The sequence below is a fragment of the Podarcis cretensis genome (genome assembly GCF_951804945.1).
Source record: "Podarcis cretensis genome assembly, chromosome: 5".
In the NCBI taxonomy this organism is placed as follows: domain Eukaryota; kingdom Metazoa; phylum Chordata; class Lepidosauria; order Squamata; family Lacertidae; genus Podarcis; species Podarcis cretensis.
The window spans coordinates 38941636-38959955 of NC_137174.1; the positions used below are offsets into that span (position 1 = coordinate 38941636).

The 18320-nt window shown below is 39.5% G+C and overlaps 1 protein-coding gene across 1 annotated transcript in view; it reads left to right on the plus strand.

The window, feature by feature from the left end:
* The window catches only part of DNTT (DNA nucleotidylexotransferase), a 137922-nt gene extending 120732 nt beyond the window's left edge, over positions 1 to 17190 (plus strand). Inside the window, exon 11 of the mRNA XM_079978454.1 lies at positions 16999 to 17190. Within this exon, the coding sequence (XP_079834580.1) occupies positions 16999 to 17085 (87 nt within the window). The 3' untranslated portion in view covers positions 17086 to 17190. The remainder of the gene's footprint in view (positions 1 to 16998) is intronic.
* The last annotated feature ends 1130 nt before the right edge of the window (positions 17191 to 18320 follow it).

Here is an 18320-nt window from a genome sequence, read left to right on the forward strand (position 1 = left end):
CTTCAGAAGTCAGTCTCTCATGATATTTCCTAATAGGAAAGTGTGCATAGGGTTGCACCCTTTCTCTAATATTAATGAAAATAGGCCACATCTCACTTACAACTTGAAAGAAGTTTGTAAGAGGTACAGTGGTAGCTTGGTTTTCAAATGTCATCTGTTCCAGAAGACCGTTTGAGTTCTGAAACATTCGAAAACCGAAAACTCAATAGCCGGCAGCTAGGTCACAGGATTTTGCATTCAGAGGAAGCCGCGTGGCATGTTCAACTTCTGAGGCATGTTCAAAAACTGAAGCATTTACTTGCAGGTTTATGGCGTTCGAAAACCGAAATGTTCGTCAACACAGACATTCTAAAACTGAGGTACCACTGTACTCATTTGGGCTGCTCACAGCTTTAGAAGACAGGATGTGTTTTACATCACAATCTAACCTAGTATCCTTTCAGGGCTCATCCTGGCCCACATTTTATGGATGAATCAGAGCAAATGACAACCTATGGAAAATCCTATTGCCATTTGCTCCAATTTAGCGGTAAAACACAAGTTTTCCCAGGAAAAGCGCTGGGATAAAGGAAAACAAATACCCACTCTTCAGACACGGAGCTTTAAAGCTTGTACCCGTGTTTAGAAATGTGGCACTAAAGGAAGTCTGGATGATCCCTCTATAACATTGACCAGGTAGGTTTTTCTGGGTTCATGAGTATGAAGGACAAGTAATAGCTGACTAAACTGGATGTCTAGCAGTGAGACATTTAGGGAGAGCATGTTCTTATGTCTTCACATAGAGATTATACCTTCCATGCGCTGCCTCCAGATACTGTAAAATGTTTATTTCCATTCACAGTGCAAAATTGTATACTCTAATTCCTTCTCTCTGTGAAGGGAGGACGTTTGATCCACTGCTGCTGCTATCCAGTGTAACATTTGTTTGTACCAGATTAGTTTCATAGCTTGGGGGGGGGGAAGCATTTACTTTCAACACTGTAGGACCCAAGGTTCTCCACCCCACCCCCCCCAGTTAAAGAATCATAGGTAGCAGAAATAGGACCTTGGAGAGTTGCTGGCTTCTTCTGTGCAAGACAGATTCATATATGCCATCTGAAACTGGTCCTCTGGATTGTAACGTATGAATATGGCCTGTAACTCTCCAAAGGGCTCTTTGGGTTCCAGGGGGTGTTTATGTTGCTTATCTACTGAAAATAAATAAATAAATAAAAACCCCTGCATTTTTTAAAGGCAGTTGCCTTTCTGTAGGAACACAGAACATTTTGTTTCATACTTGCTTTTATTACAAAGAAACTCTAGAAGTGGATTTGCTTGCCAAGTTAAAGAGGGGCTTTTAATGGTTCTTTGCAAAACTGGATGCTCTAGTCTAGAGTTTGGCAGATGCTCAGCTAAAATTATTTGGTGATAACAGAGAGGCAGTCAGTCTTGAGAGAACATCTTGATGAATTAAACATGGTACAGCTGCAGTGTTTGCTTTAGATGTCTGCAGTAATGGCTAGATTAGCCATAAAGTAAACATAAAGATTCCAAATTTATAATATTGATTTCCAATGTGATTGGTGTTGTTCACATAGTCATTACTACAATTAAACACTAAGTCATTGTAAACAGATGCACATTCTTTCACTTACTAAGTGCTTCCCCAGCTTTTATCTCTCTTGGCAGAAGAGCAATTTTGCATTCAACTCTGGGAATTTGTTTTTCTCTGCACCTGGCCTGCTTTAGAAATCAAGTGCTCAAATAATCTCAGCTCTTCCTCCAAAAAAAGAAAAAGAAAAGAAAAGAATGACCATACATTGTTTTGCATCTTAAAGCTTCCTGCACAGCAATCCAGTTGGTAACTTTAATTGTTAGAGATTCATAATTGATAGGTCACTTTTACATGGGCAATGTACAAATCCACTTAAATCTGAAACTAATTAAATTACTTTGCACACAGAATTCTTAGCTGTTGGTTTTTCGCTTAGGATAAAAACATAGAAATCCCCTGTTCAGCACAAAAGGTTGTGATAGAAGCACCTGTGAAACTGTGAAAATGTTAACAACACAAATCTAACAGTTGACAACCTGTTAGCTGACAAATCCACCAATGTGGTGGGCAGTATAACTTCTTATAAGAGCCTCTGCTTCTGTTTTGTCTACTTGCCATGTTTTCACTCCAGCCAAGTGATTCTTTAACGCCAATAAAACCAAATCAGTTCACTTGGGGCTTGCAAGAGGCTTTCGCATGTCACAGTGAGCCTTCATTTCCTTTACAAGTCAGCCAACTATGACTGCCATTGGCTCAGATATTATGGTGTTTGTGATATCATTGAACCATGGGGACCCACAACTGACTGTATTGGGGCAATGGATTGTGCATTCTGAGGTCCACAAGCAACTTTTGTATAATTAAAGCTTGCTGCTGCGTGTTGATACCAAGGGGATTCTGATAAAGATTGGTTTAAAGAGCCTCAGAGCCTTTTGCTGTAAAGGGAGAGACTTTTCTAAGCTGCTTATAAAGTAGAATAGCTAACTAAAACACTGCTTCAGAGTTATAGAAAAACAGTAGCTCTCATATGAATACTGTATCTTAAAATGTTTTACCTATGCTTTCCTTTATCTACGTGCTATGAAGCTCTGAGGTGCTAATATTCTTGTCACAGTTGGCATTTTGGGGTAATTTATCTGAAAGTACATCTGAAAAATGGTTAGATAATTTCATCATGATCATGGGCACAATCCAGTGCAGTATCTTGTACCCTTCTACACCACTGAGTTCAACAGAATTTAAGTGCATATAAATGTCCACGGTTAGTATCCCATGAGTATCAATGTGTCCTGTACCATTGGTTTGGAGAGAAAGACAGCAACCATCTTTATCTTTGGTCCATGTTTTGTCAATTTGTTTACTTGTTTATTGATTTGTACATGACCCTGGAATCTACTAGGGTGAAAAGCAGTGCATAAATATTTTGAATAAACACATCTTAAACTTTCCATTCCTTCTCATAGAACAGCCTTCTATGTGGCATCTACTGATCCTACACTAGGGCTTCACCTTTAAGAAATAGCTAAAAACATGCCCATCAGATGTTTGGTGAAGAAGCAGGAGCTGAAGCCATGTGCTTTCCCTTCCATTGGAATTCCAGCTTTCTTTGAACAATTGAACATGCACAACCCTGGCTTATTGGCCTAGAAAGGGGAAATGCATGTCTGATATCTGTTTGCATGCACAATTGTGTATTGGTCTGGGATCTGATTGTGCATGCACTTGGAGCCTAGCTAGACTGGGCTTGGATTTTACACACAACTTGTACTGGACTTAGGAAAAGGTGACTCTCATCAGATATATTAGTTTACATGGGATTTGGGGCACAATTCTTCCCTGCATAAACTCACATGCAGAAGGATTCCTGTATGCTTATTTCTTCTCCCTCCAACTTTGCACATGCGCAGTCAGCTGACCAGAGTTGCCTGGGGGAATGAGAGGCCTACATACTCCCCATATTCCCATTCAGTCATCCACCTCTTCTAAACCAAGTTTCTCATAACCATCTGCTGCACTCTATGTGCTGAGAGGGAGGAGCATGGAGCTCTATTGCATTCTATGGGAATTCCTCTGCAGACACCACATCCTCCCATAGGGAAATACTATGCCCATGGGATTATATAACAATATAATATAAATATGGTGAGCATATGATCATTCCAAAGGAACAGGGGACTAAACCTGATGCACTTGCAATATTTTTTGCCAAGCAATTTGTAAATACTTGTTATTTCCAACATTTCCTTGATAAATCAGTTTTATCTAATAAACACATTAGAGGTAATTTTTTTTTCATAGGATAGATATCACCAAAAAATCATTTATAGAAACATATAGGGCTTCATTAATTTATGATTCTAAAACTTGTCCAATGATCAAATGAAACTAGGGTATATAATTCTGGTTCATATTTGCTTCAAAGTGTATTCATGCTTAGACTGCTTAGAATAAATTCCACTGCATATTTTAATACTGTTCCTCATGATTTTTCTCAAGGGCTTCGAGTCAGTGGCTTATGTTCGGAAAACTCCTTGTTCAATCAGAGTTTGTTATAATGTCATTTCAAAGAGTGATGGTTTTCCATCTAATTTATTTGTCGTTATATTTGTAGCTGGATTAAGGATAGATTAGATCTTTAAAGCATGCACTGTAATGCGAATATTTCTACAACAAAATGCCGGTTAAATGTGGAATTTACATTTGTTGTATAATATAAGGCCTAAGGCATGTCAAATTGTTTACCCCTGGAGTCTGTTTTATCAAAGTGAACATACATAAATATCTCATGTACAACACAGTGCAAAATTACCTCTTCTCTTCTCCCGTCCAACACAAATATCATGCCGTTATCTCATTTGCCCTTTCAGACTTGACCCAGTTTGCACATAACAATAAGCCAAATTTTAGCAAGTGTGCTGCTGCATGGTGAGAATATTTTGCCATTTTGTTGTTCCTCTGGTCTTGGTGCTGCTGTGCTATGGTTTGGCTTAGCATTACATCAGAACGTGGATTTGTAGTTTGTCTTCCTCCAAACAAACCACAAGCTGTAACCAAGGTTTGTTCTTGGCTCACCAAAGTGGCTGTGATTTTCTCACTGTACACCAGCACACTTGCTTGTTCACACTAAGCCACAGTTCATGCTAAGCAGACCCATTTTTTTTCAACCCGTTAATCATTTTGAAGATCAGGAACTTAGTCCCAAATCTGTCACATCATCCACTTAGCAAATAAGCTTCAATAATTGGATACAATTTTTGCGCACACCACCAGCCAGTATAACTTCTGGGCAAATAGCTATGAAATAGACAAAGATATGTATGCTTTAAGATGTCTTCTGAACAGGAATCTTTTACTTTCTTCATTAGTAAGTTATTCATACTGATGTCATTTAATAAAGAAGTATCAGTAAAGATAAATTTGATAAAAAGTGATATTACAATCCTGTTGGGAAGAAACGTATTTCCTGGTTTTCTGTATGCGCATTGATGTTACGACATCATCATTGTCATCATAATAATCACCATCTCAGGTACAGCAGCAACAATAGTGTTTAGAGTTGCTACTAAAATATTTTGCATTCCATCTAGCATTAAAGAAGTTGGGTAGAGCTTTCTGCAACCTGATTTACAAACTTGCATTATGTTTAACTCAGCATTGCATCCATTAATTCACATCCCAAGGTATTAGTAATGCCTTTGTGGTCTGAATTTCTCGAATATTTTTTTTTTATGCTGTTCAGACTTCTAGAGGAAGAAGGTGCTGTTCTTCACAAAGCAGGGAGATTTGCTTAAAAACTCTAGCTCTGTATTATTTCTGTATTATTTCTGTATTAATTCCGACACAATTTTCTTTCTTTTTTTTTAAATAATATTTATTACTTTTAAACACTACAAAAAAGGAAAGAAAAAAGAAAAAAGAAAAAAAGAAAAAAAATTACAATACAATATAAAAACATTACACAACACTAACACAATAAGCTAAACAAAACAAAACAAAAACAATTTAACATACGTCATACAATTTCAATGTCATATCTTTCATTTACTTGTTTCAACGACCTCCTCACACCTCCCTTTTTGTATTCCACTTCTGTTAATTGTTTCAGCAATTCCTTTCCATCTTTCTCTGTTTTCTGTCCTATATTTATCTTAACATATTCTAACCTTATTTTTCCCTAATACTCTAATAATCTATCTATACTTAATTCCTTATAACATTTCTACTAAAGCCATATAACTTCATTCCAACATTTTCCCAACATTCGTCAATTTTACAATATTTCTATAAATAGTCTTTAAACGTTTTCCAATCTTCTTCCACCCTCTCTTCTCCCTGGTCTTGGATTCTGCCAGTCAGTTCCATATAGTTCATCAACCTGGTAATCTTCTGTCCGATGCTCTTAACTCTTCTCCAAGTCCCTTCTGCAAGTCTTCTTCATATTTATACATGCACTTTACTTTGTCTTCTACTGATCTTATTTTTATTTTCCTTCCTTTGAGGCTGAAGAGTAGATCTCGGGGAAACTCCCACCTAGAGATGATTTTGTTCCTTCTCAACAGGGCAACCAAATCTCCGTAGTTAAACCCAAAATCCAAAAGATATTTCGGGACGTCTTTCAAAATTTCCACTGTTGACTGTTGTTCTAGGTTCTTCTGGTAGTTCCAACAGTCTCTTATTTTTTCCTTCTCTTTTTTCCCTCCTCTTCCAAGTCTGAAGGCCCTCACAATTTTAATCTCTTCTTGACCCAAGTCCAAGTCCCAAAAATCAGCAAATTCCTGCGTGATGAAATCCATCAAACTCTCCTTCTCCAGTTCAAGTAGGGCTCTAATCCTCAAAATCTGATTTTCTTTAAATTCAGTCGTAGAAGGCATCGACTTATGGTCATCAAATTGCATCTGTAAGGCTGGGACTCTCTCTCTCCAACTGTGTTACTTTAGGTTCAACGGCAACAACTTTCTCCCTAGCCTTCTCCGCAATTTGCCATGTCAAAGTAGATTCCTGTATCAGTTTCTGAATAGTTTCTGTATTGATGTTCACTTTTTGTCCAAAATTATCAATTTTGGTAGTTACCACATCCACCTTCTTGTTAAGCTGTTCCAGTGAGTTACTTATCTTACTTAATGCGACCGCTAAGGCCTCTTCTATCGACATTCTTAACCGATTCAAGGTCAGTCCCAGAGTCTCACAGCTTTTTATCTTGCAGCTGGAAATACCCCCAGATCAGCTCTTGTAACAGTTTCAAAAGCTTTCTCTAGAGGGAAACAGTTTCTATTTGTATTAGTCCTTTTAGACACAGTTCAAACAATAAAGTTAGTTTCAAATTTCAGTTCTTTTACTCCTTTTTAAACGCAGACGGAGACATTGGAAACAATGTATTTCTCTTATTTAACTAACTGTCAGTGAACGTTCTAGTCACGGTCAATGAGCATTCCAAAAGACGTCAGTCTCACTAGCAGCCCGTTTCCATGTTCAGAGCGGTGGTATTTTAACTTCCTTCACTCTCTCCTGCAAGCATATACAATCTAAAACTTCCCCCCTCTTCTCCTGCTTCCAAGGGGGATTTAATATTTTTTACTGATGGAAATTTAGTCCTTCACAGTAGGCTTTCCAAGACTTTAGCTTGCAGCCTCTTTGCTTCAGTCTATTTACAAAAGGGGAAGGCGGACTTCCTGTTTTGAACCTCCCCGTTTCGGTGCCAAATTAAGACGTTTAAAAATCCAATTCTTCACTCTACTCACGGGTAGTTGCTTTAAGATCAAATTGTCCACAGGAAAAAGTCAGCGCTCTCCGGCAACAGCTATGCAGCTTCGCTCCGTGGAAAAAGCAATCAATTTGAAGCACCGCGCCGCTCACCCCACGTCGCTCCGGATCCCCGAAACTGGGTTTCCCCGCGAGTAGGGGAGGCGCAAAAGGTGCCAGCCGAATCCCACATTCACAGGCTTCACCCACCTGTGATTTTTAGTGGGTCTCTGCCTTCACCGTGGCGGCCAGACCCGGATTTCCACGAAGCAAATTCCTCCCGATCAGAGGAATTCCGCCATTACCGGAGGCGCCAACCCGGAAGTCTCCTGACACAATTTTCATGTAGTTCTCAGTCAGTTACAGATTGCCAATGGAAACCTCTAAAATATCTGGTTTTTTAAAAAGGGCTTGCTAATCTAAAAGGCATAAAATAAATGATACAAGACAAAGCTAGCTTTTCAGCTAGTATGTATAAAGCAAGCAAGGGATAGAGGTGGGAGAAGGGAAGAGGCAAGTTCCATAATAAGTGGTAATCAAATGGGTAGTCCTGAGCAGTAACCAGACCAATATATGATATGAGGATCCAATCAAATTACGTTCCCACTCAGTTTTATAGACAGAAGCACTAGATCTGTCTTACTGGATGTTGCAGCTGTTTAATCTGTGTTGTATCCTCTGCAATTGAATAAAATGGGTAATAATTGGGGAAGTCTGTACAGTGGTACCTCAGGTTACATACGCTTTAGGTTACATACACTTCAGGTTACATACTCTGCTAACCCAGAAATAGTGCTTCAGGTTAAGAACTTTGCTTCAGGTTGAGAACAGAAATCGTGCACCGGCGGTGCGGCGGCAGCAGGAGGCCCCATTAGCTAAAGTGGTGCTTCAGGTTAAGAACAGTTTCAGGTTAAGTACGGACCTCCGGAATGAATTAAGTACTTAACCCGAGGTACCACTGTAGTTCCGCCCAATATTTCAATTGAAGACTAATTATTGATGTTAATATATGTGTAGTGAAATATCTGAGAAGAACATTTTCATCTTGTTGGCTTGTGCTGTTGGGCCAACATACCTTTGAGTCCATGCCTAATTTTTCATCCATGATATTGCCTTGTCTAGAGAATTCTCCCTCCCCCAACCCAGTGTGTCTCTGCCTCCTCAGTAGGATATTCCATTCTGTGCTTTTATTTAGGATTATTCAATCCTGAGCGCTTTAGGAAGATGCTGCCAAGTGCTGCAGACTCATGGGACTGGGGGACGTGTAACTGAAATCGATAGGAACAAGAAAATAATCACTTAGAAGTGCTATTTTGGGATTTGTAGAAACGTGAATGTCAATAAGATGAGCATCCAGTTATTTGTGCTGTAGTGTTTGTTTTGCTGACATTTGATCACTTAGTCCATTCAAACTCATTTCTGATTTACCCATCTTTGGGGGGAGTCAAAAGTGTATGAACCAAGCACATCCCATTTGATTAATTACTAATTTTCTTTGGACAGCAATAAAAGACTGCATGTAATTCCTGAAATATCTCAATGTTAAGAATGGGGGAAACCTTCAAGAGTGTTTGGTGTTGGGGAGATGTTTGGTGTTGCCTTTGCTGTTAATTTAATCTGCTCAAGGCTTCCCTATCTTGCATGCTATAATGTGGAACGGAATCTCCCTTTACAGCAGAGTGGATAGACAAAGGGGATGATTGATAATTGGTTATGCCTCCTCCCCCTTGTGATGGAAATGGCATTGGTTAGGATCTCAAACGCAGGGGAGACCCCAGTTAGCAGTGGAAACAGTTTTGTGGCACAGTTCCATGCTGTCTTGCCAAATTCTAACTCCAGCTACAGAGAAGTCAGTAGGAGAACACTTCAATCTCCCAGGACATTCAATACAAGATCTCAAAGCAGCTGTTTTATTACAAAAGAATTTCAGAAACAGACTTGAAAGAGAAGTTGCTGAGAAACAACTTATCACTAAACTGAAAACTATGGAGAAACCTGGTCTTAATAGAGATATTGGATTCCTGTCTCATTAGATATGCTAATTATCTGCATACTATTCCTTGCTTTTTCCTGCAGTTGTTAACAGTCAGTTGTCAACAGGTTTACCATACCCACTGAATCAATCACCCATCAGTGTGGTGTAGTGGTTAAGAGCGGTAGACTCGTAATCTGGGGAACCGGATTCGCGTCTCCACTCCTCCACATGCATCTGCTGGGTGACTTTGGGCCAGTCACACTTCTCTGAAGTCTCTCAGCCCCACTCACCTCACAGAGTGTTTGTTGTGGGGGAGGAAGGGAAAGGAGAATGTTAGCCGCTTTGAGACTCCTTCGGGTAGTGATAAAGCGGGATATCAAATCCAAACTCTTCTTCTCCTACCACCCTCCTGAGAAAAACCCCACCCCACCCTCCCCCTATGGATAACGGGCCTGGTGACTTCTGTTTCGGTGTATCTGAAGAAGTGTGCAGACACACAAAAGCTTATACCAAGAACAAACTTAGTTGGTCTCTAAGGTGCTACTGGACAATTTTATATATTTCGACTGCGTCAGACCAACACGGCTACCTACCTGAATCCAGATACCTTGTAATCAATAGCATTGTGGCCTGTTTTAACCCCCACATACATTTCGGCCTTGTTGTTACCCAACCTTTGTCTCTGGAGCAGCTTAATGTGCCCACCCCACAACTCTCATAGTCCCTGAACATTGGCTATGCTAGCTGGAATCCAAAACATCTGTGCAGCACCACTGGCTCCCTCTGCTCTAGGCACACATAAACACCCATTCTTATTATAGAACTTCAGCTGAAATCTTATATTCACTTACCTGGCAGTAAGCCCCATTTAACTCAGTCGGACTTCTACTTTAAACTAAGCTTAAAGCTATGATGCAGGACATGGGCTACACAATGGTATTTGTCAACTTGGCTATCTTTCTGAAGGCTTGTTTGTCAAGGCTGACTAATTGGCCACACAGCTGAGGGGTTTAATGAAAAAACAGCTATAAAATTTACTTTTAATACCAAATTATCTTTTAATTGTTTGAGATAAATCCAATGGTAAGGTGATTTTCCATTTTGCTAAATGTTTGGAACTCTGCAAGTTCATAAACTTATTAAATTCCAAACGTAATGTGTGTTTATGGTTTTTTTAAAAATCAGTTCTAGTTTTGGGTAGATGTTTCCTTTGTGATAGCCTTTCCTGCCTAAACTTCCTTTTTTGGTGTGTTTGCCATTTTTTAATATATGTCTCTTCTGCTGTGTAAGATTAAATACAAAAAATAATTTGAACTCTTTTCCTCATCTGGCATTGCTCACAACTTCACTTAAAGATATCATTATTTCAGGCTCAGTATTCAATTGGCATTTATATTTTAAGGCTATATATACCTGAATCACAAGAACACCTGCATGTATATATTGTGAAGGTGAGTATTCTCTGAGCCTGAGAATGTATTCATTGATTACATTTCCCATTCAAGGCATTCTTTCAGAAGAAAAGATTAGGAATATGATCAGCCAACACTGAACATGTTTAATTTCAATGGGTTTCAAAGTTTGACTGCAATTTTTTGAAGAGTTAAGTGCATGTGATCTTAGTTGGATCGTGTTCCTATCTTCATTCTCTTACACTTCCCCCATTAACTGTGACTCATTAAAATAGTAATTAAAGTATAGCATATATATTTCTTATAATTTGCACACTATCATTAATAAGTCTGTTGAAAGTGAAATTATGATCCACTTATATATGGGTCTAGTAAGGGGTGATAGAGTTGTCTAACATTTTCCATGAATTTGTGTTTTATTGGAATGTTTTAAATATTATTGTTCACTCGTGGAAAATTCTCCAAAAGGTGGACTATACTTTTATTTCTTTCTTAGTTTAAAAGTCAAAAGGACTGTGCAGATTTCTAATGAGTAAGAATATATGCCACTGCATTTATATGAATTACTGCTGTGAGGCTGAATTTTCCCTGAGGCCCATAAGCTACACTCAGTGGAATTTTAGCTCATAGGAACTGAGGCACCAGGTAAATACATCTTTCCAGACCGGATTCCACCCCCACTGGATTTTATCCAGATGTTGTTCAGCAATGTAGGAAATGCTAAGGATGATAGCCATTGTAAGTGAATGTACTGAAATCAATATACTTCCTGTGGGAATGACTTACCTGGAGATGGTTGCTGGATCCTTGATTCCTTGGTATCCTAAAAGAACGAGCATGAAAGAAGCCTGAGTGGAGGCTGATGCCAGTAGTGTAAGAGAAACCCTCCTGGATCTGACCAAAAGCCCATCTAGTCCAGCATCCTGTATTCTCCTCTTCTTCACCCTGTGTCCTTTTTTTTGTGTGCTTCAGAATTTCAAGCCTGCTCTGCTCTGCTTGGTTTCACAGCCCAGGTGATTATTCTGTTTTCCTGGGCTCATTTCCTCCAACCTTGGATGCCTGCCTTGTTGGCTCTCTGGATCCAAACCATTCTGAGAGCTAATTAACAAGCATTGAGTTTATTGCAGCTGACTAGTGACTTAAGCCTTGTTCTGATATTACATTGTACATGTGGTTCTCCTGTTTTGTGATAATGCGGACGCCAATGGCTTTTTGCATTTCCCCACATAAATTAGGAAGTGTTCACAGTTCTGCATCGGAATGACTTGATATGAATGAATCAGAAGCTTGGATGGAGAACATCAGAATACGCAGATGGATTGGTGTTAATGCTGCAATACATGCCACCAATTTTCATGGTGCTAAAAAAAAAAAAAAAAAAAAAAAAGCTCCTTTGAGAGTGTCTCTCATTATCGGGCACTTCATCTACATAAAACTGAAGTTCTTGTCTCAGATAGAAAATCCATCCTAGCAATTTCCAGCAATGAACTGATCATGATAATTGCATTTGTAACTTGAGAAATGTGCAGTCTGAATATTGACTTTAAGACAAATGCACAGTGGTTTGTAGCTTGAGGAATATGTGCAGCTTTAGGTGGCAAAATATGAATCTGTACCACCCAACAGCATATAGAATTTCAAAAGAAAAATATTTTATATTGAAATGGACAAGAGGGCAGTTTGACTGCTCTGTGTGAAACTTTCCATCTGTCCTTTAGTTAATTTAGTTGAAAGTTCTTTTTCTGTCCCCATCCTCTCTGATTCTGCCCATCTTAGTTGCCAGCAGTACATGTAAGCTCAGAGTAGGGTCTACTTGAAATACAAGAAATGAAAAAGGGACCCAAGTTGAACCCTGAAAAAGAGTGTTTTGTTCCTTGTTCCACAGGCTTTTTGGGATAACAAAAAATGGCTTTCAGTTACAAGTATTTCATGTAATAACTGTTGGTCTGTCAAGAAAAACCTCTATGGAGTGTGTCGATGTTTCTGGGATTGGTTGCACAAGTGTACTGATACATTCAATACATATCAGTGAACTGTTGGTCTGTCAAGAAAAACCTCTATGGACTGTGGCGATGTGAATGTACTGATACATTCAATAAATATCAGTGGGTTCTTGACTTTATAGAACCTTTATAGAACCTTTTGACTTTATAGAACCTTTTGAGCTCTGGTACATCTATCTCCTTACAAGTGTAAAACTTTCTCTGGTGCCTGCCTTATGATGGCATATTTGACATGGGCTATTCCTCCACCTCTTAGACTACCATGAATTTTGAGCAAATGTATCCATTCATGTGATTTCAACCACATATCATTGTTGGTAGCAGGAGCATTTCTTCGTGGGTTTGATCATATTCTTGCAAGTATACTCCCCTGATCCAATTTAGGACCTGATCAGACCCTTTGAAGAGGCCATGGAGATTTGGGGCTAAGCTGGATCTGGGCTCCGAACCAAATCAGGGGCAGGGAACAGTCTTTAGTTAGGCTTGAAAACCCTGGTTAAACATGTGGTTGAGGGTGCCTGCATGCATCTCCCCCCTACCTCTTGCTCCCAGACATAGCTGTCTCTTTGGCAGCCCTGGATTGCTCTGGGTGTTCCTGATCTGATCCAGGGTGATTCAGGGCCGCCTCAGCCTGCTCCAGCCTAATCCAAGCTCAACCAAAATCACCTCAGTTTGGATCAGGATTTTCTTGTGCACAAATCACTCGACTTGTTGGTTTTGCTTTGTGTTCTGCAAGCTGTTTGGGGGTCGCTTGTTACATAAAAGTGGGGTACAAATTAATGTTCATCCATAACAATAACAAGTTCCTAGCAGAGGCAAGAGTCAAACCAGAGACTTCCCAGTCTGTAGCTTGCTCTCTTAGCCCTATGCTGTGTCCTCTGAGATGGTAACAACAATATATGGGCTCTAGAAGGGGGAGAGAGGAGAAACTGCAGGGCCTCTCCCTCAGCTCTTCTGAAAGACCAGCAACTTTTGGCTACTCATCTCCATGGAAATCTTTCCATTTCAGCTGGTCATGACAATAACTCAGCAACTAAGAAATAGTGCCCGAGATTGCTTTGTTCCTCCTCTCCCAACCTCCCTTCCTTTTGTGTCATGCCTTTAAGATTTTAAGCCAGAGAGCAGGAAAGTTTTATCTTAACATTTGTAAGCCTTTTTTTTGCCTGAGTAGCATGAGAAAAATGTTGTATGTTGTGTATGTAATAAAGACAATGAGTATGAAGGTGGTTTTTTTTTTTTAAATGGATCAGGATCTGGGATTTGGCACAGCCATAGCAAGTAACCATTGTTATGATGGAGGGGGGGGGAGAGATAGGAAGATGAAGATGAGGTCAGAACCAAGCTCATCTGGCTTTTTTCTAGGCCTGTGAGGTAGTGCCTCTTTGTGTGCTCCACAGAGAAAGAGGCCTTAGCCTCTCCTTTTAGCAGAATTGGCTGTGATTGAGGCAAGAGAAATATCCTTCCCCTTCTATAACTGCCTCTACTGTCACTGCTGTCGTGCCCTTAGGGGGGCAAGCTTTTGGTAATGGGAGATGAAGACCAAACTCAACTCTATGAAAGGGAGGCCTTCCTTTTCTGGGTGTGCTCTTGCATATCTCTTCTTGGCTGATTTTTGTCCAGGAAGGCAAATCCAATGGTGAAGTTCCTTTGTGCGTAAAGTGCCTTCTACAAACAGAATACCTTTTCCCATTATTATCTGAACTACTCATGGCTATTGACTTTGCAAGACCCAGCCTTCAGAGCACAATAGGCAGATGAAACCACTTTGTTCCTTCATCTTTCTTGTGATTGACCCACCTGCATGAATCTTGAAGTGCTTTCAGGAAGAAATGGTTTCATTATTGCCCTTTGTGCAGAGCCCTATTGAAAAGGAAATCATAGAATTCTATGATTTCCTTTTCAATAAGGCTGTGCACAAAGGGCAATATTTGGGTTCAGATTTGTAACATTAGTGCTAGGAAGGATCCCCGTGCTCTGCTCCAGCTGTCACCTCTCCCTCTCCCATTGAGATCCCAGTTTCTGCTGTCACCTTCTTATCACTTTCTGTATTCAAAGTGGCACCACTTAAACTTGTGAGTAAGGAGGGCTTGGGTGAGAAAAGCAGGTGGAGACAAGGGGGAGGCAGTTGGGACAACAGGCGAGGTACAGAGATGGCGTTAGAGATTGGACTGAATGTGCACATTTTCTAATTTCAATCTTTCTTAAAGCTGTGCACAGCACTTAACGTTTAACTTACAGAGCCAGATTGTTCAGGGCAATTTAATTTTATGGAGTACCTTCTAGGAGCCATTTACAAGAAGCTCAAAGACTTGTTTAGAGATGTAGAAGAACGGAATGTCCATCAAAACATTTTATATCTCAGAGTGAAATCACAGCGCAAGGTCGTGCAAGCCATGCCTAAATGTTGATGCGCATTTCACGAGACGTCAAATACGTGAAGCGTGTTATCAGGTTATCCTTTGCTTAGGGGCTCCCAGGTTGCATGTGGGAGAGACTCCTTTTCCCTTTAAAACTTCTACTTCATTGGGAGACTTGGGCACATTCTCAATCCTGCATTCTGTTCTCCTCCTCAATCCTATGTAATGCAACTGTCCCAATATATTATGGTTGGGGTAGGTAATAGGTATGCATAGGAGAATTTGTGGCTGCCTTATGTCTCAATTTGGCAGTGATTTAAAGCTCCTGGTCTAAAGAGCACTGGATATTATATATAGATTATATGGAAAGAATATAATAGCAAGAAAATTTTCATAACTGGATGAACAAATACTCAGCAGTATATGCTTCAACATGAGACAATGTAAGCTAATGAGAATAATGTAGAAGAACAAGAAAACACAGTTAAAACCATAGTAGATAGGAAACCAAGGAAAGAGTGGAAGGGAAGTAAAAGTAAAGATATATAGGATTTAAACAGCTTGGAGGAATATATATATGTTACTATTATTATTACATGTTTATGTTTTATATTTATGTTATTGTGCTTCTTTTCGGTTTGTGCATGAATGTAACAGAGTATGTGTTGATGGCGAGATATAACAGAAAAGCAAATAAAAAATATTTGGGGGATGGTTCTGGTAGAATAGCAAGATCAGAACCAGTGGGAACAAAAAGTAGAACTCCTACAGCTCTGGGTTATAAATGTATTTAATTGAATATGTTTATAGCTCACCTTCCCAGCCAGTATGCCATTCATTCACAACCTAGTTAATGAAGGGCACTTTGGAAAAAGTGCTCAGCAAAGATAATTTGTGAATTTAAGATTTCTCTTGTATGTCAAATCATTTTGGAAAAGCTACATTTGCAATATTAATAGAACAAAGCCAAAACAAGTTATGAGTTAAAAGGTGGTTTTGAAATCTGATCCTGGTGCACTAACAAAGATTCATTGATTAAAATGTTAACGAAGATCGTTCACTTCACGCTTCACATGTCTTATTGATAATTGAAACCAGAATGAGAAATACAGCATTGCAATTCATAGACAGAAGTCATTTGCAAAACAGCCATTTTGTATTAAGTGTAGTTAATGGTCATGTTAGCAACCATAAATGTCATATTTATATTCATTGAAATAATTGCTCAGTTAAGATAGGGAGCGAGTTCCTGCAGACACAAATAATTGATCCTGAGTTACAAAAATATCATTACAAGCATAAAGAAAAGTGAAGCCTCTGTATTTTTGCGTTTCCGCACACTCTATGAAAAGTTAGTTCATTTGGCGGTCCAGAAAAGGATGGCCCTTCATTAAGAACATGATGATGAATTTTCTGGTTCTTTCTGATGAGATCAAGATTAGTAGTATCTCTGTGATTCTCTACCCAGTTCCTTGGGAATCACTGCACTGAATTTGATGGGATTTACTTCTGAGTAAGGGACACGGGTGGCGCTGTGGGTTAAACCACAGAGCCTAGGATTTGCCGATCAGAAGGTTGGCAGTTTGAATCCCCACGACGGGGTGAGCTGCCCACCTAGCAGTTCGAAAGCACGTCAAAGTGCAAGTAGATAAATAGGTACCGCTCTGGCAGGAAGCTAAACAGCGTTTCTGTGCGCTGCTCTGGTTCACCAGAAGCAGCTTAGTCATGCTGGCCATGGAAGCTGTATGCTGGCTCCCTCGGCCAATAAAGCAAGATGAGCGCCGCAACCCCAGAGTTGGCCACGACTGGACCTAACAGTCAGGGGTCCCTTTACCTTTACTTACTTCTGAGTAGACATTTTATAGGGTTGGATTATAAAATGGCTAAGAATGTTATTTCAAATAGAATTGTGTGTTTTTTGTTTTCAAAAATTATTACCTTCCCAAGGCTTATGCTGCTCTCTTTTTCATTTTTACAGAAAATTTTCCTGAAAGCTGCAAGTGAGGAAGAAATTTTTGCACATCTTGGTTTGGATTACATTGAACCATGGGAAAGAAACGCATAGAGTGACTTGTTAGTGCTATTACGAATTCACAGCATTTATTATTATTATTATTAAAAACCTCCCACATTGTAGAGGCGCATTTACCTGACAAGCCTGTCTTTATTATTTAGAAAGTCACATATTAAATATACGTAGATAGTCAGATGTAGATGTCATTATCCTCTGAATAGTTAAAAGAAAGAGGATTAATTTAGTGCATCTGTACATAAACTGTCACATTTGATTGTATTTTTCATGTTACAAAAACAAAAACAAAACAGTGTTGAAGAAAATGTATTGTACTGTACTTTTCCGTGTATAAGGCTAGGTTTTTTTATTTAAAAATTATGTTCAAAATTGTGGGTCGTCTTATACATGGGGGCATCTTATACATGGAAAAACACGGTATACAGGTAATATTGACACAACTGAATCAGGAAGGTGAAACACAGATTAAGGTTGCACTCCTTTACTGATTTACCTGGGATTAAGTCCCACTGAATGCAATGGGGCTTACATATGAGCAGACATGCACAGGTCTGTTACCTTAATTGAATATTGTGCATTTGATTTCTATAGCATTTAAGGTGGTGTAGAGATTTGGGGGGGGGGGGGGTCTGGTCTCATGGATCCTGCAACTTGCTTCATAATTCTCTTTTGGAAGCTTGAATTATTCAAGGTGACCAACCGCCATAATGTTACCAGCTGCACCAAATGTTACCTGAATAAAAACTATTGAAAATGTTGAGAATGCCTTGCAACTGTCTGGGACATTTTGCATGTGCTTTAAGATGAGGAAAGGAGCTTGCTCAGAATCAAGGCTATGCATGTCCCATAATTAGGAGAATAGAATCGTAGAATTGGAGAGTTGGAAGGGACCCTGTGAGTCATCTTGTCCAACTCAATCTCAGCTAGATCATACATAACAGATGGCCACCCAAACTCTGCTTAAAAACCTCCAAAGAAGGACAGCCCACCATCTCTTGTGGAAGTCTGTTCCACAGCTGAATAGCTCAAAGCACAAGGCACAAAACTAGCAGGCTGGTTCCACAAACAATACAAATTCAGAATGCTCTGCTGCTGTCCCTTGAGCTTCACATCTGGGTCAAATGCAACCACCATTGCCATTTGCTTTGGTTTTTCTTTTACATCAATCCATACACCATGCAGCAAACATTACTGGGCAGCTCCAGACTGGAAGTATCAGGCAGTAGTCTTTATCCTGATTCAGCTGACCCCAACTCAACTAAATACAT